Genomic DNA, 22,017 nt, shown 5'->3' with positions numbered 1-22,017 from the left:
ATTCGGCCGCCTTTGAAGCGGAGGAACTGGATCCTCTCCTTGAACGTATAGGAAAAGATTCCGGCGAAAGGCGCGACTCGCGCGGAATTTCTTCTCGCGCGAGGGATGGCCCGTGGATGGAGGCGCAGGTGAGAGGCTCCCGCGAGAAGAAGAAAGGTAAGAGGTCCCACGATCTCACGAGATCCCTACCGCGCCGGCCGGCGAGGAGACGCGGGTCTCCCGGTCGAGAGGAAGAGCCGACAGACTCGGAGTCGAGCCGAAGGGACCGCGTCGAAGGTGCGCAGTGCATCCGCCGTTGCTTTTCACGGTGGACGAGCGTAATCGGAGCCCCCGTCTGCCGCGCAACAAAATGTCAAAAGTTAGCCTGTCCACTCTGTGTAAGTGTCCACGTGTGTGGGCGAGTCTGAACTCGAGTTCGGACTCCCACAAAATAGATCTATTGTGCGCCGGTGATAGTGAAAGCCTCTTCACTTTCCCGCTATGTTTGTTTATTTTGCCCCCGTGTTAGTTCATGGCTGCAGGCAGATAAGGCGAGTTGTATGTATGTTAATCGAACGCAAATTTCATCAATTAAGATTGAATAAATTTTTGATGCCGGAGGTCGAGATTTAAACGCCGGCAACAGCGAGATAACAAAAGCACTCGCCGGGGATCGTGACTTTTAGTTATGGGAACTCGATGACTTGATATCGGATGATTCACGAATTTGCTAAAATTTCCAGCGATCGTGATCATATGACATGAGACGGTTCTCCTTAAAAATGATTTTATTCTTTTAACATTTTAGATGTATTTTATATTCATGAAATATGAATTTTAATTCGGAGATGGAGATGATGATTTTAGATTATTTCATCAAACAGAATTCCATATCCGATAATTTATTTAGTACTTTGTCAAGCGGTATAAAGTTGTTTTACAATTACTAAATCAATTATATGTGATATACTATTGTATATAAATGCTATAATTTACCATTCGACGATTATATTGGATTATATTGGATCAAGGAAAAAGGTAAGAAACAATTGCTTTCCTGGCAGTTTCTGTAAATACATAATTTTAATCGTGTATTTAAATTTTGAATTAATAACCGAAACCAAAGATTTTAATTTTGTTTTTATTATATGCATTTTAATCCTTATTTTAAAATTTTAAATAATAGCATTTATATATACAATGATAAAATAAATAATTCTTGCTGTAAATATAAATATATCAAATATTCACCGTGACTTTTAATTAATCGAGATAAAACTAAAATCTTACGTGTCATATTTATGATACAATTTATATGTACTTATATTGATGATATAATTTATGTGTCATATTTATGGTACAATTTATACGAAGATTTTAAGTGCCTCTATCCGTAATATACGCATACATTATGTAACGCTCGATCTCTCGTGCTGCTTCGCACGTTCTCGCCGGTAGCAGCCTTAATCAATCAACGGCGCGCGCATTATAATTAAGGAGACCACTCATCAACGTTCGCCGCGACGCTCCATTCACGTAAACTCGAGATGACGTTTACGCAATGTTAGTGAGAACACATCGCTAAGATAATATGTTCATAAGGTGATAATATGTTCATAAAGTGGACCGCTTTACGATGTAGGTATCCCAAAGCCTTGCACATAATTTTTTTTTTCTTCTTTTATTGCGCGATGCGCGTCCGATTTGCAAATGTGCCGTGTAAATCGCGATAATTATCGTGGACAATTTTATTGCCTATGCGTGAAATACGTTGGCATTTTGATTTAACGCTATTGAAACGTGTAGCTCGTGACAGATGGCAATAATATCACATGGATTCGCTGACTGCTGTCAAATGAGATTTCTGTATCCTCGAGTTTATGCAGATTTATTAATCTTGAATATTTTTTAAATTACATTCGAAAAAATCACAGGATATTCCTCCTAAAATGTTGATATAGTACAATTTAATTATAATTAAAATATACTTTTACTTTTAATATTTTAATATTTTATTTTAATATTTCCATGAATTGAGATATAGAAATGTAAATAAAAGTAACAAAAAAATAAATTTATAATAATTAATTTTTAATTTAAGATATTTAAATGTGAAAAATTATAAAGATACGATATTTAAATTTAAAAATAATTAATATATGTATATAATAATTAATATATATTACATAATATATATTACAAATATTAAATTATGAAATCCGATTTGAAAGACGCGTTTTTATTAAAAAAATGTTCGAATAGGTACTTTCGCCACCGGAAATTGACGTCGCTAAATTACTTGACTCCTTTTACCGCATCTCGATACATTATCTTACAGAAGGTCGTGCACTTTTTTCGGATCATCTGGCCGCTAATTAGTCGAATGGGAAATAATTACGGGCGATTTCTCGAAAATTGAGCCGTTTATAACACCAAGAGAATTAACGCGCTCTATCATGATCCTCGGTCTTTGTCAGCTCATTCTCTACGTGGCCTTTGCGTCTTTTTAATGTCATTGATGACGCTGAAAATGGCAAACACAATGGGAGAGCACGTGTATTCAAGAACATCTCTGGATTGTCGGCCTTTCAAAAGATCTTACGTATTGCTGACTGTTATGAGTAATAACAACGAAATTATGGACATTGGATCCTTGATAGTTTTATGACAGCCATATAATAGTGAATTATTTAAGCTCTGCCTTACAACTCGTACACATACAATTATACAAAATCGTAAACATTTTGACTCCTTTACATATTATCGAAGAAGAAAAAAATTAATGGTTGCAGAACGATGAAAAAAATTTTTAATATATCATTTAACATTTTTATACGTTGGGAAAAAAATTTTTCGGAACAAATAACTCTAACGAAGCTAATTTCGATCGAGTAGACTTGTCAATAAATTTCAATTTTTTCCTGCCTGGAATTTTTATCCGCGTTTTATCCGAAGAGAAAATTTAACAGAAGATAAAATACAGTCGAGAAAATGTGACTTGACCATCTTCTCATCGCAATGACCATTCGAGCGGTCAGCGAGAGCCGACAAATCACATTTATATCGTATTGCATAATATTAAATAGCATTATATAATCGTGTAATCCTATTACGTAATGTAACGATAATTATATCTTGAGCTGCGCTCTTTGAGCTGCATCTGCCGCGTTGCCTTTATCAGGAAAAATTCCATTTTACCGAGTTGTGAGAAACGCGAAATTATCGCGACTGTGATAATAACATCGCTCAGCATCATTCTAAACGTCAATCATGAATTACGAGATAGAATCAAACTTGTTCGCCGCGATAGAGAGCGATCGTGGTTACTCACGTGAAAACCTCTTCGGGTTCTTCGGCCGCTGTATTAATCGGTGACGATTATAATCGTTCATGGTCAATCTGGAATTATGGCCTTGTCTAATCGAGTGTAGAGCGCGAATGGAATTTTAGCGTGGCCTCAAACGTGCAATGGTGGAGACGATCTTTGATGTCTCAAGCGACCTTTCACGCCACGCTCGTTCGTTTACGAAATCCAAATCAAGCGATATTAACAATGATCGGCACAATCGCGCATTTCTCCAACATTATGTATTCTCAAGCAATCAAAATTCACAGGCTTAAATCACAAATAAGAACCAGAAACATCAAGCCATCTTTTCTTATCAACAGAACTTAAATAGAATTTAGTTTTAATTTTTTTTTTTTTTTCTACAAAAAGATGTATTATTTTAATGCACTCATAACTAATTTAATTAATTTTCTTTTGATTATTTAAATTATTTAAATTCTTAACAATATTAAATAATATTTAATTATATATTTATTTATATAATATTATTTATTATATAATTTATATAATATTTATTTGTATATAATTTATATATACTTATATAATATTTATTTATTTATTTATAATTTATATATAGTAATAAATATATATAAATTATAAATAAATAAATAAATAAATATTATATAAATATATATAAATTATATACAAATAAATATTCTATAAATTTATATATTTATATATTTATATATAAATTATATTATTTAATATTTAATTATGCCTATATATATAAAATAAATATTTTATATTTTTATATTTTATAATAAATAGTAAGTTATACACATATTAATATCTATAAAAATAATATTTAATTTTTTTATTAATATTCTACATACGCATAAATCCTAAGATCCTCGACGTATCAATGATTCCGTTGCACAATCTATAATATTCATTCAAGCACTCTCTTCCGTGAATGATCTAAGGGAACTCTCTATGTAGGTCTCGTGACGGTAGTCTTGTACAACACGGTCGAGCGAAGTCTTGAACATGAAATTCCGCGGAGGAGCTTCCTATCACGCAGAGCGATTGACGGAACTAGAGGAAGGTACGTTCCCACTAACAATAGGCGGCATCTTCCGTACGCTTGATTACGTTGCGAGCTGATTAAATCGTTTATCTCTTACAGGAAGTACTTTGATCCGAACGAGGACGGAGCATTCGACAGCTACGGATCCGCGGGCGGCGAGTACGATCCATACGATTATATGACAGGTGAGCGGTTATTTATCATTCTCCATCGCGGATCGATTTCTATCCGTGAACTATAGGAATCATCAATCTTATGATTTTGGGACCTTTCGATACGTCCCTTTAAGTATCCTTGGATCTTATAAATCTGTGACCTTTAAAAAAAAAACACGTTTCTTTGATCTTTCACTCTTCTCATTCTCGCCTATTCCTTGTGGCTATCCTTTAATAGGCAATGAAATTTCGCACTTAACATCAAGCATGTAGACACAGCGTTATTCGCTTTTACATTTCGTAATTATTTTCTTTCTACATTACATACGTATTCGTGAGGCGTAGGATAGTTATCTTTAAACTAAACCTACGTTCAGTGATGAAAGTCGAATGCTGACGCATCTCTGATAATTACATGATTCTTCTTGATGACATAATTTTATGGAAATTATGATTTCAAACTTCACTTTATTATAATTGTGGTCTTTTTATTTTTTTTTTAATTTTAATTTGTTCTATCACTCTCGTAAAAAAACTAACTCTCGTCATAGACTCAGATGACACTGCAAGCCTCTCTTTAACCGCAATCATAAACACAGATAGATGCAACGCATGAATAAGTATGTATTGATCGTTCAACGAAGCGAGTGGATTATCACTCATGGGAAAGGCGGGGTGTAATATTTCTATAAAAGGTGAGAGTCGAATAGGTCATGTAAAATCTTGCTGATTATATACCAGTTACAAGACATTATCTGTTCGACCACACAACGGGCAAAGATTTAAATATCATAGCGACCATCATCGCGACCTATTTTCTACGACCTTGGTCAATAAGTGACGAACTCCGTATCTACTCGGTATTTAACATCTCTTTTTCTCTCCTTTTTAATTGTACGTTTAATTATATACTTGATTAAATCCATTCAAATAGAAATCTCGCTGTAATTATCGATCTTATTATTATTATTATTATTATTATTATTATTATTATTATTATTATTATTATTATTATTATTATTATTATTATTATTATTATTATTATTATTATTTATTATTATTATTATTATTATTATTATTATTATTATTATTATTATTTTTATTATTATTATTTTTATTATTATTATTATTATTTTTATTTTTATTATTATTATTATTATTATTATTATTATTATTATTATTATTATTATTTAATGAGAATATGATGATTGTGAATTAAAGATATTTAATTGTTTACTTTATATATATATATATATATATATATATATATATATATATTTGTAAATTTATAAGTAATTTTCACAAAGCAGAAAATTCATATGTTATAAAAAATTATGTAAACTTTTCGATAATTATAAATTGTAAAGAAATAATAATTTCTCATCAATTCTCTAGACAGCTCGTCAGATTAAAAATAGTTTCTAGATGGGCAATTTAGTTTTTACTATCTGAAGAGATGAATCCGCTTGTATTTTTCAGATCTATCTGACATCAGAAAAAATGTGCCGGGTGAGCCAGGCGTCGACTATCCTGCCTACACAACGTTACCTCAGACAGGATTTACATGTGAAGGACGCTCACGTGGTAAATATATATATATATATATATATATATATATATATATATATATATATACATATAATATACGAATAAATACATGAATAAATTACATCGCGTGCTGCCTCATCACGTGCCCTTTTGATTGTCACTATACGTTATGAGTAATTATACTTATGCATGGAATTATCATTTATTTTCTTTTTTTTTTGCAAAAAGTCTAAGTTACATAACATTTTGAAATTTTGAAGAAAATCTATGTCTTATTGATTTAATATTATAAATTAAAAAATTGGTTTAATATATATATTTTTTTATATAGTTGTAATATTTTTAAGTACGGATACAAAAGGTAGGCAGAAAGATTATCTTGCTCAAGGAAGTGATTAGATTCGTTACGTAAACGGTAATAAAATATGTGAGACGGGGAAGATTTCATTAATTGCTAATAAGGAATGTGATCGATTTTTCGATAGGAAAGAGTATCAATGTGTGCTCCGGATTTAGAAACTAGACTGCTAATTTAGGGGCACTCGATTAATTTTAGAAAGTTCATTGATTTAATCGATACCGATAAAACGCGATAAGACAATGCACAGAAAATGTGCCGATTTTCAATATGTGACCATTTTTTTTCGTAATTTATTAAAATTATATGTGAAAATAAAGACTTTATTTTTTTATTTGATCTTATAATTATTTATAAACTTCTAATAAACTTATTACGACATTAACTTTATATTCAAACGTAATTTTTATTATAAATTTTATATATATATATATATATATATATATATATATATATATAGTAAAAATTGAGATTTTATAAAATAAATTAATGTAATTCTGTCTTGTCCAAAAATTATATAACTTGATTTCGTTTTCTAATGTAAGAATCATTCAGAGTCAATCCTGCTATTATCGATTTCTCAATTAATCAAGCAGATGCGCCGAAGTATTATTATCCTTACCGTTATTGTCATTATCGTTAATGATACACAGCAAATTTAATTTGATTTAATTTTCTACTAATTTTCCGCTATTGTTCTGTTACTCTAACTCAATGTTCTGACTATACTAACCGCAGACGTTAGATAATCTGAGAGAAAGATGAAATCATAAAAATGACATTGCACACTGATGAGGCTATATAAAATCATTATATAAATGCTACAAAATTTATGTATTTGATATATAATAACAGCAAATACATCAAAAATGTCTAATCTTCATATTTATTTCTTTATTTTATCATATTGTCTAATTACTATAGTTTTATTATTCCTAAATTACTTCCAAAATTAAAAAGATATATTTTAAATGTTTTTTTATATTTTTGATATTTAATTAAAAAAATTTTTTCACTTTTATAATTAAATTGTTTTTCATTGATTATAATATGGTTACATTAAAGCAAAAGTTATTTTCTTTTACAATGATTTTTTTATGTTAACAGTGTATACATTAATTTTATTATAACACAAGAATAAAACTAATATTAATTTTATTATTACACAATATTCTTGATCGTTCTTCAAATTTCATTATTTCAACATTTGCAAGAAATTATGTCTAAAATGAAAAAATTACGAACACGCGCACATTTTTCTATAAAAAACTTAAAGAAAAATAGAATCATGAGAAACTCGTTTACCATTATTCAACAGGCTATTACGCCGACGAAGCGGCCGGGTGTCAGGTTTTCCACGTGTGCCATGACGTGCTGGTGTCCTCCTTTCTGTGCCCGATCGGTTCGACTTTCAGCCAAAAGCTGCTGACGTGCGACTGGTGGACTAAGGTCGACTGTTCCTCCAGCAATAGATACCTCGAAAAAAACCGTGACAGCTACCAAATTGACGACGACGAGATGATCCGCAAGGCGTACGCGATGATTAGCTTGCAATCTTCTACGGAAGAAGTCACCAAGGACGGTCTGGTGGATCCCGATAGCGGTGCCAGGACGATTGACTATTCCGCGCTCAGTGGCAGAATTGTGATGGGTTTTTTACCCGGTGGATTCCACAGAATAACGAATTACGCCGCCGTTGATGCAACCAAAAATGATTTGCCGAGCGGCCTCGAGGATTATCCTCATCGGGACGAGCGGCGAATTTTCAATTACGATAACCAGCAGCAGAAAAGTATTAATCCGGCGTATCATCAAGGCAAACTGCACTTTGAAAACAAGGACCGATCGCCTTATCACGCTTCCCTGATTATTCGGCATGATTATCAGGATCGAAGCGAGAACGAGTTCCAGGATGGTTATCACAGATCCGATAGCAGATTCGCTAATCGTTTGCAGACGTCTTATGCGCCTACTGTTCCTACTGTTACCACGACCACTCGAAGATTCTATTCGCCTACGGTGCCGACAACCTATCGACCTTCCACGCTGGCATACAGCAAGCTGGATTTGATGGTGGACAGCTCCGATCATCTTTATGCGCATAGCAAGACTCCGGTAACTTCTCCCACATTTACTCGTCAGAATGAAGATGTAAGAAGCGCTAATTTGAAAGAAGGAGAAACGGAGGCACCAAAAGAATCAGAGAGTGCCTCGTCACCGAGACTGGACAGAGATAACGGAAAGAATGACAGCGTTCGTTCTGAAAATGACCAAATGCACTTCAGTTTTGAGGAAAAATCAGAGACAAATTTTAGAATCAATGTGACTGGTGCGATTGATGAAGATGTAGAAATATTCAGACAGCAGAACGATAGGCCAATAACCAAACTCGGTAACGAAGATAGCTTGGAAGACATTGAAACGAAGGACAGCATCGGAATTGCTCGAACATTGAATAATCCACTTGATAGGATGATTATGCAAAATCAAAATCCTGTAAAGAACGAGCGAGTAAGCTTGCCTTCTATTCTGTCGCAATCAATTCCAAATCATTCTTTGAGATTGTATGAGAAAGAAGAAGATGTGAACTTATCGCAGACCTCGAAAAAGTCGAATATTTCCAACGAGACGAGATATGATCAATCGACAGAAGAATATACCACGAGTTCGACAACAAGGAGTTTTGAAGAGACAACATACACGAAAAGTTTCGGTGATAAGACGACTCCGTTACTGAGAAATTGGCAACAAAATGTTGATGCTGCGCAAGCATCAATCATTTCGGCAACTGCAAAACCTACGATAAGTACGACAAGAAGAAGCGTTGATGAGATTAACAATGATATCATTCATTCTTCATCTAATGACAGCCATATAACTGTCGACCAGAACACGTCGTCGACCAGATCGATTTCCACTTCCAACGATGATTCTATATCCAGATTAAATTTTGGTTTCAAGATTCCCCAACCAGCGCAATTTTTGCGACCTCCAGCGGAAAGCTTTCTCATCAACGTTCCCGAAGAAACGCATCATACAACGATCGACGAGAATTCCAAAACTTCTTTGAATCCTGGATCGACAAATACCAAGATTCCGAGATTTTCTGACATACCAATTGCGATCAATCAAGATCAATCGCCGATATTCAATGTTGAGAAGCAGTCGCTGATTGATTACAGAGGCGATTTATCGTCTAATTTAGGGATTCGTTTAACTGTTCAACCTGTCGCTGAAATATCCACATCTATTCCATGGCTTGTTCCCACATTGCACGATCGAGCGATTGTTGATGTTCCCGTGACTGACATCGTTCCGCCGATAGTCGATTACAATGATGGTTTTGGTGATTTTGTTCCGCCAAACGAACACTCGTACACAATACAATCTGATCGCACAGAGAACGTGGACTCGCAGAACTCCTCGACAATCTCGAAAAATAATAACAGTGAGATAGAGACCTTAATACAGTATAATAAAGGACTTCAATTTACTATCAGAGATGCTGTCAAAGCACAATTAGGTTTGAGAGCAAATTCCAGATTGCCATGCTACTCTTCAACGTCTGATGAACAAGGGAAACATTGTGAGACAAATTCTGCAGTTATTGCTCCAAAAGTTGCGATCTCTACGCCGAGTGTAGAAGCGAGAACAGTATCAATTGGCACAAAAGCAACCCCAAAGATTCCAGAACGTTTGATTTCTTCAAGTAACACAAGCATACCGGGAAGTTCGGCAACATTTATATTGGATGAATCTTTGACTTCTACTACGCAATCTCCAATCACTATTAATAGCAATGTTGATGTAGAGAAATCAAACTTGAAGACGGCTATAACAAAAAGCGTACCAGAGATCAATGTTTCTGAAGAGAAAACAATAAAGAACGCGACGGAGAGTAGTCTATTGCGCTCGATCCGTCCAGAATCTTTAAAGCAAATCGAGGAGACGATTGATAAACATAATTCTCCGTACGAAATATCTTTCACAGTTAAGAGAGACGAAGACTTAGAAACGACTCCTGACGATTTTATCAGTCGATTGATTGCACAGCAATCGGCTTCTGTTCCAAAAGATGAGCTAGATGACTTCGAGATTATCAGATCGATCGAACCGGAAGACGAGGTCACTGACATTTCGAAGTTTTACGATGCTAGTCACGCGTCTCTGAAAAATAAAGATAATAGTTTCCCCGGTGTTGTCGATGATACAATCGATCAATTCAAGCAATCAAATTCAAATATGAGTATGCTGAATCTTCTCCAATTGATGGCTGAATTGTTAAAATTGGATCGGTTGCCGCGACCATTCTCGGCGAAAGATCTACGTAGTGCCGAGTTGAGGGATTCGTTTCATCTAGATCTCGATGAACAATCAGATGCTACGACGAGTCCGCTATTGATTCGTTCGCAAACTAGAACGTCATTCAAGAACGCAAAGCCCAAAGTGTCTGCCATTGATACATTAAAGACACCTGTCAATATTGTCAAACCGAAGGCATCGTTGGATTTCAATGAACCATCGTTCGTTACTAGTTCACTGTTGGAAACCAGATTACCAATTGGGGAAAATGCAGATTCCGAGATATCTTCTCTTAAAGACACTTTGAGGACACCCATTAATATTGCTATCAAGCCACTTCCTGATGTTTCTTCTAGAATAAATTCTAATAATAATGCAGTAAAACAGAAGACGAGTCAATTGAAAGCAGAAAACAAGACTCGACTTCAGAAGCAGGAAATCTTGGAACAATTGACGGAAAACTTTGGGCAGCCTCTATATCGTGATCATTCGATCCGTAGACCTCTCGTCTTCGATTTGCCACAAGTACAGAGGAGTTTGGATTTTGAGACTGGTTTGCCTATAGAAGAGAGCAAACATGTAATTAGCGAAGCTGAGAAGGTAAGTTTAGCGTCCTTTGCAGGGGAAACAACGACGACGACGATGCCGGAATCGACTACGACAACGACAACAGAATCTGTGAAGACTATCGTCGAGACCGAATTTGTTCCTTCTCTTGGTTTCTCTTTTGATACCAATGAAGGCCGTGAAGAATACGTTCAGGCAATTCTTGAAGGATTAATCGACGAGCACACCGATAAAGATAGCAAGAACGAATTCAGCAGCTTGCAACTAATAAACGGAGCCCCGAAAAATGAAACTTTGAACTCCGAACAGCATGAGAACTTGAAAGACACTTAAAAGATATCTAAAAAAAAGTGAAAGATTAGAAATAATTATCTTTCTTGGCGGATCAGTTTTGTCATTGTTAATTAATTATAATATAATTATTCTTTATTTTTTATAAAATTACAATTAGAAGAATTAATTAAAGCTTAAAATTAATTGAATATGAGAGAAAATAAACTCTGCTGTTTATGTCTGTATTATTTAAAGAATGACGTAACGACATATTTTTTAATATTGATTGATATGTAAGATAGGAATAAGCTTGATTTAATATCACGTTTATATAACCAGTCAAAAATAAGTAAAATGATTAAAATAAATAATTAGTAAATATGAACACATTTAAAGTTACATTAATTAATATAGTGCATATTAACCACAAGATTAGATTTATTTAATGATAATATAATAAAAGAGTAATGGTATAACGACCCCTATAGCGTATAACTATTTTTTTTCACGCTCAAATATATATTTTCTAATGATAACATATAGTTAAAATATTACAGAAGTTGTAAAATGGATTTTATTATTGACTTGATCGCGATATAATAGGACTCGATAAATGTTAATAATGTTTCATACTTTTATGCTCATGTGTGGAGGAGGATTATATGTATATGTGTAACAATATGTGTATTTGATATGTATGTAAGAGACGTACGTAGAATTATGAATATTTTTTGTACATCTCATTTAATTCAGAAAATACAACAGTGTATTATTTTTAAATATATCTTTCCCTATCACGTTATACAAATTTCATTGTGTAATCAATAAATTCTCGCTTACCCTATGTATCCTACTTTTACACCGAGACAGTGTTTCACCATGACAACGGCGTCAAACTTATTCATTATCCGATATTTCTCGAAAAAATGCGATTCAATCAAGTCCGAGTGTGTGTGTGTGTGTGTGTGTGTATCATCAAGAAGTATCACATTCTGTAATATAGTTATTTACAGTGACGATTCCTCTATCTATAATCAGTTGTATAAATAAAATAGTATTAATCTTCTTATAAGAGGTAAACTTTAAGGAAATACAATGACATATTACGCATATAGAATACAGAGGAAATAAATTGTGTGAAGTACGATCTTGTATATATTAATTTGAAGTGAAACATAAAAAGGTTATTTTCTCTATATCATGAACTTTATTTTAAGAAACGAATTAATTGTTTGAGAGAAAATAATATTAGCAAAGTATAGGCATTTTAGAATTCATTGATAATATGGAGAATATAGAGAATGATGATTATAAAGAAGATGAAAGAAAAGAAGATGAAGAAGAAAATTCCATCGACAAAAATGTTCAGGATAAATCGGAAACAGATTTTATCGCGGATCATATGGACTATCGGTAAGTGCTAATTAATAGTGACATATTGATATTTACTTTTTCATCGTTATTTGAAACTTAACTTTTTTTATGGAGGTTATTAAATGACGTTATTTGATTTACTCAGAATAAGATGGATCCGCGACAGGGTATTGAAGTTTCTCGGGCTGACTGATCAGGAACATCTTTTCGACGACCTTATTAATGTAATTAATCTTTCTTAATAAATAATTTAAAGATTAATCAAGATTATATATAATTATTTTTTGATTATTAGGCGAATAACCGGTACTTCGAGGACAAGCTACTTAACTTTCTTATATTAGATTTGTACGGAGTGACGGATCTGGAGAAAAAATTGATCTTCTTCTACAAAACTTACGTCAGTGAAATAATTCAGGAGGAAATTTCAGTGTGGGAGGAAAGTAAGCTCTAAATGCGCTTTTATAGGAAAGCTAGGCTTTTAGAAGGTTGTGTCAAGTTTAACGGATCTATCCTTTTGATTTTCATAAATTTTATTATCAATCTTTCAAATCTGAAACATCTCTTAAAGTATAATTATATTTAGCGGTTAATAGGAAATGTTCTGATATAATGTAATTTCGATATACGACAATTACAGCTTTTTAATATTGTATCAATAAGTTAGTACATACATTTAATTATACTTGAGTTTTGCACCTGAAAATCATATTATTTTTATATATCAACGATATCTTCTTGCAACATGAATAAAACAGGCATGCAATATTTCTTTTTTACTTTTTTATTTTAATTTCCTTATTTTAATTTTTTTCTTCATTTTTTTTTCGAGATTTTGAGACTAAAAACAATCTTGGAACTGATATACTGTTTGATGTTTGATTTTGATGTTTTAATCGGAGGAAGAAAAGCATTTGTTTGATACTATATTTTTTGATAATGTTAGGAAAAGTAGAGATATATGATGATGAGAAGAAGAAAAAATTAAAGAAAATCCCCAAAAAAGTTAAAAAAGGCAAAGTGCAACCTGGCAAAATAAGTCCGGTTCCTATAGCAATAAGCACCAGTACCCTGCATACGCCTAGTATACCAGAATCTACCGAGGAAGAAGAAGACGAAGACGAAGACGAAAGAGAACAGAACGAAAGCGATGATCTTTTTAGAAAGAAGGAAGATTTAAAAAGCCTTTCTGGTAAGTTACGTTGTGCCCGTTAATATAGATCTGCTTTAAAAAATATAATAGTAAAATAATAATAATAATTTATACTTTCAGAGATTTCCTATTTTGCACCACCGCCCGGAGAAGAAGATAAATATATTCTAACTAAGGTTGACTTATTAAATAAAGTCTTATTAATTCTTGAAATGTAATTAAAAAAAAATTTAATTAAGTCTACTATATACATAATAAACTTTTAGCTTAATTCTAATCAATTTATTTAATTCCAAATAAAAAAAAAAGACTTTCATCAAAAAAGAGAAAATCGTTCATGGATGATTACTTTTAGCTTGAATTAATTTCATAAATATCTTTTTGATCTTAATTTCTCTTCCTAGTTCTAAAAAGAGATAAACAATCGCTTAAAACCGCGGTTAAAAAAAGGAAATTGAATAAAATCAATTATAAAAAAAAAAACGTTATTTGTGGCAATTGTAGAAATTGGTGGAGAAAGTTATACAGATACCGGCGCTTCACATAATATGCGGTCAGATAGACGGCAACAGAACCGATCTGCAGGGCATCACGTTCTTCTACTTCATGCGCTCCAGTGATGAGGGTATACCTTCTTTCGATAGTTACGAAGAGTGCCTTGATAGGATCCCGAATTATATAGTGGTCGGCTCGCTCGACAGCAGATTCCTGGCTTCTTTGAATAACATACTGGTTAATGTAAGTATTGTTTAATCTAATCGCGATTGATTACAGTAACGGTCTTTTTACCAGTCGATTGTATGTCATTAATCCTTTCGTATCTTACAACTCATATTCCGACACACGCATTGTATTACGTAAATCAATAGTGTTGCATATTTAAATATATCTGTCTTTTTCCTAAAGATAAGTTTTAGATTTTTTCAATATATTATTTGCGAAATCTTCGAAAATCATTTTTGCTTTAATAAAAACATAACAATTTTTGGATCTTAAATTTCAGACTAAATTTTTTATTTATTATATGTTATATGTGTATCTTATGTTAATGTATGTATTAAAGGATATAAAAACTGATATGTCTAATTTAATAATGCGTGAAAAATGAAACGCTAGGTATTTAAACCATTGATGGAAAATCAATTCAGAGAATCGGAGCCATTACAGGTTGAAAAAAGAAAAGAGGTGGACGATGAGGTGAGTATTAAACAATCCGCGCTAACAAATATCAAAATTTGAGTACGTAAAATGTTATCTATTTAAAAAATTATATAGAAAACACACACGCACACAATATTTACAATACAATTTTAAATCTCGTTTATATAAATACAGAGAGAGAGTTGTCTATTTCTAACATATTCCATTAAAATTCAAACTAATAATCATAAACTATTTATAGAGAATTAATTTATTATTATTTTTTTTTTCTGGAGATGCTAATGCAACCACCATCCGCCTTTCTGGCACCATCTGTATTAATATCTGAACCAGTTTTGCCTGCAAGAAGAAAGGAGAACATTGAAGAAATAATCTCACAAGAAAGTTTGAAAGATAGCAAGGTAAAGTCAAGTTTTAGAAAATTTCGAGGATCCGATATATCAAAACCCAGCAGATCATACAGTTTGAGCGAGTTGAGAAAAAATCCAATGGTTGAACAAATCAAGAAAGATATTTTAGATTATCTCGATAATTTGATCGAGAGCACGGAATGGTTAGTATTATTTTAATTAAAAAATTGATAAATATTGCACCTCTATCTTTAAGAGCAAACCTCTTCTTTTACTAACTTTTGTTTTTTGACGATGCAGGACATTGGAGCATATCGAAGGCGATATCTTGCTGGCGATGCCAAACATTCCAGAGCTCAACGATCCTGCAATAACAGACGATATGTTACTTCAGAATAAAAAAATCGTCGAACAAATGGAAGAAGTAATTATGTCGTGGGAAAAACATATACTGAAGGTGAGTATTTTAATTCGTTTTTCTCGTACTTTTCGTGTAATCTCTTTACTCAATTTTGAATTATTTTCAATATATAATGCCCTGAAATGTTGATTAAATAATTAAATATAATTAAATATAATCACACAGATTAAAAAAAAAAAATATTTATTATTGTCAATATATTTGAAAATAACTAATTATTTACTTTTGAATGATTCCAAATAAATTTTCAAAAATTGTTGTATTAATATGTTTTCTTTTATTATCACGTAGATAATGGAGTCATACATGAACAAAGTGATTCCGGAGAAAGGTCTATTAGCAATATATCAATATTGGCAAGATTATGAGACTGGATTTACGATGTTGATTGAACAATTGAAAATGCCCATCATTAAAAGAATCCTCGCTCTTCTCGAAAAAATATATTCGCCGATTTCCTCGAGTTTTCAATATTTCCAAGCAGAATTATGGAAGCACTACGTCGAAGCTACAGACAACAATAAGTTTATTCAAACTCTCATGAGATACTTCAAGGTAATATCACAAAAATTCTTATTTATAATAATGTAATGTTGTTAAAATTCTTGGACAAATTTTGTAAATGTATTCTTAGATCAAATTGGGAATCTTTTAAAAAACATTTAGACATTTCTAGCTTTTAAATTAAAAATATAAGAAAAAGCTTTTTGCTAATTGAGTTCTATTAATTCTTACCTTATATCTAATTTTAATAATAATAGAATTTAAAAATTTTAAGTTTATATCAGGAAATTAAAATGACAAATATTGAACGTTTATTAAGAAAGCAAATTAAATATTTATTTCAAAAATGGATCAAAGAGAATATACTCTTTAAAGAATTAAAGTAAATATTTTGATAATATTTATTGTATATATTTTTATTAAAATTGCAGTTGATTACTGAATCGGATTCGTTCGAATCTATAGCAGAATGCATACCTTCATTGATGGAGGGACTGCGAATGCTCTGGGTGTTATCTAGTTATTACTGCCGCGAGGATAAAATGATACTTCTGATGGACCGGATATCATGGCAACTCTGCGAAAATGTCAGGCGTAATCTGGCTATCGTCTCTCTATTCAAGAAACCTTTAGAAGAAATTCTAAAAAAGACAAGCACAGGCAGCACGATGCTGAGACAATGGAAAACCTCATACTTAAAGACCCGAATGGATATCGAGGTATCGGGAAAGGGAATCCGTTGGGAATTGGATCAGAAACACCTCTTTCAGGACACAGAGTACATCGCCGAGGTGTGCAGCGACCTGCACAAGATCGCTAACGTGCTTGAAGATTTCTACAACATCTTCGGACCCGATCTCAAATCTATCATAAACGATCCAGCGCAGATCGATGCTGTAGTTAAGCAAGTGGACGCCCTAGTGGTACCGATCGAGGAAGTTGATTTTGACATTTTCAACGTATTTAATAAGGAGAACTGGGAGGCTCTGACCGCGTGGTTCTACGAGCAGGTGACATATCTGGAAGATAAAGCCAAGTTCTACATCGACGAATGCTTTACGGTGTTGATCAGCGCTGAGAACGCGCTGGAGATGTTGCTGAAGTTTAAGAATATAAAGACCCGTGCCTCCATTCAAAGCCTGCTGCTACGCAAATTTGACCTGATTATGCAGCAATTCAGCAAAGAGATTAATATCGTGGAAAACATATATAACCGCAATAAACGACAGCCGCCATTGCTGACGTATCATCCGCCGATGGCGGGAGCAATCTTCTGGGTGAGACAGCTATTCCACAGATTGCGTAGGCCAGTGCTGATCTTCCAGGAAATACGCATACTGAAACATAACGAGATGAAGCTTCTCGCGTTCAGGCAATACGTTGATCTCGCGAAGCAACTGAAAGAGTTTGAGGAAGCGAAGTTCAATACGTGGCTTGAGAAGGCTGTATTGACAATAACTACCATCATGAAAAAGAGCTTATTGAGGATGGTGCGCGTTGAACGGGATTTTCCGGCTACTCTGACCTTCCCGGATGACCAACAAGTCACGAAGGATCTTTCACCAGTCCACCCAATGTCGAAGACAAAGATTAAAAACGTAGGTTCTAATCTGTCAACTCCACATGAATCTCTAGTGAAACATGGCGTTGTAATATCGAAACCCAGCGTAGAGATCGAGAGTATCCCGAGCTCTAGAATTATCTCTATGACTCAGCCGCGTCAGGAAGGGAAGACCGACGCCAAAGGATCATCGTTGAAAGAAGCGGGCAAAAGCTCCACTGTGTCTTCTGACAAACACGATACCCGTGCAAAAATTACCTGGAAGGAATTCATGAGCGGCGCCATTCTGCTGGAGTGCCAGTTACAGTTTCAGGTCAACTTTGATTGGGAAGTTTTTGAAGTGATCAGAGAGGCAGAATTGATGGAACAGCTGGGCTTCGAGTTGCCCGCAACCATCAGAGACGTCGGCATTCAGAAGAATCGGTTGAGAACGGACATTGACGTTATCGAGAGGTTGATCGATCAATACAATAATGTCTTGGAGACACTAGACAAAGCAGACGTGCAGTTGCTGAAGAAAACTCTGCAGGATGTCGAGAAGCACATTCAACCTGGTGTAACGCGATTTAATTGGAACTCTTTGAGCATCTCGGATTTCGCGGCAAACTGCAATAGAATATTAAAGAACTTGAATTCCACTATCAATCAAGTTGAACAGATAAAAAAGGAGCTTGACAATCGAATCAATTCTGAGCTGGAATCATATCATCTATTCTCTACGAAGAAAGAAATTGCTGAATCAGAGATTTTATTGCCATGCAAGGTATAGCTTATTATAAAAAAAGTTTTGCCAAACTATTTCTTTTTCTTATATACTATATTTAAATATAGATCAATAGAATTATATTTTTTTAAACAAAAATTAAATACGTTTTGAGTAAATTTTTGTCAAATTTTTAATATAAATATATCGATTTATGCAATAATAATAAAAATAAATTTATAGCATTTATGAATATCAAGGTATTAAAAGCTATCAAGAATAAATAACTTGCAATATCAGAAATAATTGTAATTTATAATGATATTTTTTTCTGCTTATAAATATCATTCTTTGGTTACAATATTAAATTTCTCTTTTCTTTGTAGACCTATTTTATGGAAGTAAAAAATCGAAGGTCCGAACTGGCATTGTCGATGTTAAATGCTTACCAGTCAATCAGTCCGATGCTTATAAAACTGGAAAGCTTGGTGCTAGGTACTTCCACCGGAAAAAGCCCAGCTATGCAGCTTTTGTATGAAAAATATGAGAAGAAAATCTTTGCTGCCTTTATAATGTACGTTATCTCTTATTAGTGGGTGTATATGTAAGCAATAAAATCATTATGATAAGTGCATCATTATAAAGATATCTTTTAACTTTTAGGTGCATGGTAAGAAACATGGAGCTTCTGAACAAAATATTAAACAATACTAAACCGATCTTCCAAGTAGATGCGATATTAATAGCTTCCGAAGTAGTGTTACGCCCATCACCCGGAGAGATCTACAACATCATTTGCCAGGACGTGCGAGATCTACTGGAAAGATTAAAAGTATTCCCGAGATGGATGAATGGAACTTGTTTGGAGTGTAAACCACAGAAAAAAGAACTTTCGGAGCATTTTGTTCTCTTCAGTTTCTTCGAGGATGTAATGAGTGTCCGAGTTGAGTAAAGTTTATGAGTTTGAATGCTATAAATATATTTTTTTATAACATTTATTTTAATACAGCAGTTTTGTATTAATACAGCAGAGTAAATGTTTAAATAAATAATTACACACAGTAGGTATAATATAGTGTTTATTTTTGTTTCAATTTAAAAAGTATCTTAAATATTCACAGATAATTAATGAGCTCATAAAAGTAGTTCAGGACACAGCGTACAGAATCTCGGTGGAATGCTCGCGATATGTATATAGATGGAAGAAATACAGTAATTTATGGTCATTTGATAAGAACCTCGCTTGTGAGAAATTTGCGGCGACGAAACCCACGCTTATACAATACGACGAAAAATTCACGTTTTACGAAGGCATTCTGGAGGAAGTCGAAGATATGTCGTCCTACTTTGACATAAACAGTGTACGGTAAAGCGATATCAACAATTTATATCGCTATTCTATAAAAATGTGAAAGTTTTATATATTTATTAATATTAAAAATTTTTTGAAAAATTTACCTTGTGATTTATTTTGTGACAACGGATTATTTTGATATTCATACTTTCTTCTTCTTTTAAAATGTATAATTAAATTTCTACTTGAATGTAACTTCTTAAATTATCTATCTTCTCCTGTCATAGATTTCTGTTTTTAATTTAGATTTTTTCTTTTCAAAGGCTCAACTTGATACCGCTCTTATCAAGCATCGAGGGTCAAGCAAAGGAATGGAAACAGGTTTTAGGGAATTATCTTCTATCCGATACTGTGCAGGCTATGAATCAGTTGAAAACTCAAATCGAGACCTTTCGCAGCGAGATCGAGCTGGTGGTCACCGGATTGGAACGTTTCATGTCGATCATGCAGGCGATCACCGACGTAAGAAATATGGCGATCCAAGCTGAGGTGCAATATCTGTCTTATCAGGAATGTTTTCGAACAATGCGCACTCATGCGATTGAGTTCTCTTTATCGGACGAAGCGATGGCGTATCAATTACAACGCAATTGGGAGTCCTTATATCTCGGAGCGTTCTATAGGGCTTCGACTCTGGAAAGCACCATCGAAAAATTTGCCGAATTGATCCAAGGTGAAATCCAGCAGTTCTTAGATGACACTGTGAAATTCATCAAAGATTTTGAGATGAATGGTCCAGGTAGCACCGGGGATGATCTGGAGCTTGGACTAAAGAAAATGGATGTACGTTTAAAAAAAAAAAAAAAAAATACAATTCTCATAAATTATTTTAGTTTTTCTAAATTTTTTCCAATAATTGAATAACACTTCCTTAATGAGACCAAAGTCGCAATTGCTAGTCATAGCGCATTTACTTTCATTTGATTCATTTATAGGAATATGGCAAACAGATCAACAAATATGAAGAAACACGTTTAAACCTAATAAAGTATGAAATCCTGTTCGATCTGCCGCCCGCTGATTACTCACCTTTCCTGAAAGTCAAGACAGATTACGAGAACATGGAGAAGCTGTACGATCTCTACAAACAACAGAGACAAGAGCGAGAAATCTGGGCGAAGACTCTCTGGGTGAACTTGAATCCCCAGCTGCTTATCGATGGTATGGAACACTTCATCAGGGAGCTTCGTCGACTGCCGAAATCCATCAGGGATATGAACGTTGGTCACGCCTTGGACGCGAATATGAAAAGCTTCAAAAACTCAGTGCCGCTCTTCATCGAGCTAAAGAACGAAGCGATGCGCGAGAGACATTGGCAAGAGCTGATGAAAAGAACCGGACAATATTTCGATATGGATCCGAACAGGTGTGCCAATGATGAATAATTAAGCGAGTATTTTAATTATAATGTGAATTTAATCAGACAACTAGATAGAGTGCGATTTTAATTAGAATTAGTCATAAGTATGAATGAATGTATTACTTACATATGCAAATATGTAGCGATCAATAATTGAGAGTACATTTTTGTATTTTTTTATTATATTTAAATATTTACTTAACATATGTATGTATTGTTTTTTTATTACTATATAATGTGTGCAAATATTGTAATATTTATGAATTTCGTTTATATTATTTATGTAATATATATATATATATATATATATATATATATATATATATATATATATATATATTAGTCTATATCTACGTTTTTCTAAATATTTATGTATATTGTTAATGCTATTTAAAAAAAACGTATGTTGTGGTTTAAAATAAGTATTGTGAGGAAACTGTCTAATTTTTCTGATAAATGTGAACTGATATGTATTGCATATATTATTTTATAATTTTTTTGAATGATATTTTTAGTGT

General features: G+C 33.3%; 2 protein-coding genes across 3 annotated transcripts in view; both read left to right on the top strand.

Moving 5' to 3' along the window:
- The window catches only part of LOC126853319 (uncharacterized), a 75,537-nt gene extending 62,832 nt beyond the window's left edge, over positions 1-12,705 (top strand). The window contains exons 1-5 of one of the 2 annotated variants that reach the window (XM_050598928.1): positions 245-377; positions 4,268-4,373; positions 4,455-4,540; positions 5,990-6,094; positions 7,735-12,705. In XM_050598928.1, coding sequence (XP_050454885.1) covers positions 350-377; positions 4,268-4,373; positions 4,455-4,540; positions 5,990-6,094; positions 7,735-11,618 — 4,209 coding nt within the window. In that variant the 5' untranslated portion in view covers positions 245-349 and the 3' untranslated portion in view covers positions 11,619-12,705. Of the gene's footprint in view, positions 1-244; positions 378-4,267; positions 4,374-4,454; positions 4,541-5,989; positions 6,095-7,734 lie in introns of those variants that run through there. The other variant, XM_050598929.1, reaches the window with a different exon arrangement.
- A 138-nt stretch (positions 12,706-12,843) lies between these two features.
- LOC126853581 (dynein axonemal heavy chain 10) overlaps positions 12,844-22,017 on the top strand; it is a 29,613-nt gene continuing 20,439 nt past the window's right edge. Inside the window, exons 1-16 of the mRNA XM_050599430.1 lie at positions 12,844-12,971; positions 13,078-13,156; positions 13,228-13,375; positions 13,879-14,124; positions 14,206-14,261; positions 14,590-14,823; positions 15,202-15,282; positions 15,522-15,799; positions 15,897-16,053; positions 16,309-16,572; positions 16,953-18,845; positions 19,172-19,359; positions 19,449-19,728; positions 19,907-20,151; positions 20,403-20,922; positions 21,075-21,505. Coding sequence (XP_050455387.1) covers positions 12,844-12,971; positions 13,078-13,156; positions 13,228-13,375; positions 13,879-14,124; positions 14,206-14,261; positions 14,590-14,823; positions 15,202-15,282; positions 15,522-15,799; positions 15,897-16,053; positions 16,309-16,572; positions 16,953-18,845; positions 19,172-19,359; positions 19,449-19,728; positions 19,907-20,151; positions 20,403-20,922; positions 21,075-21,505 — 5,228 coding nt within the window. The remainder of the gene's footprint in view (positions 12,972-13,077; positions 13,157-13,227; positions 13,376-13,878; positions 14,125-14,205; positions 14,262-14,589; positions 14,824-15,201; positions 15,283-15,521; positions 15,800-15,896; positions 16,054-16,308; positions 16,573-16,952; positions 18,846-19,171; positions 19,360-19,448; positions 19,729-19,906; positions 20,152-20,402; positions 20,923-21,074; positions 21,506-22,017) is intronic.

This window comes from Cataglyphis hispanica, chromosome 12 (genome assembly GCF_021464435.1).
Source record: "Cataglyphis hispanica isolate Lineage 1 chromosome 12, ULB_Chis1_1.0, whole genome shotgun sequence".
Taxonomy (NCBI): Eukaryota; Metazoa; Arthropoda; class Insecta; order Hymenoptera; family Formicidae; genus Cataglyphis; species Cataglyphis hispanica.
Note: the sequence above shows the minus strand (reverse complement) of the source record. Positions and strands in the feature narration are given on the sequence as shown.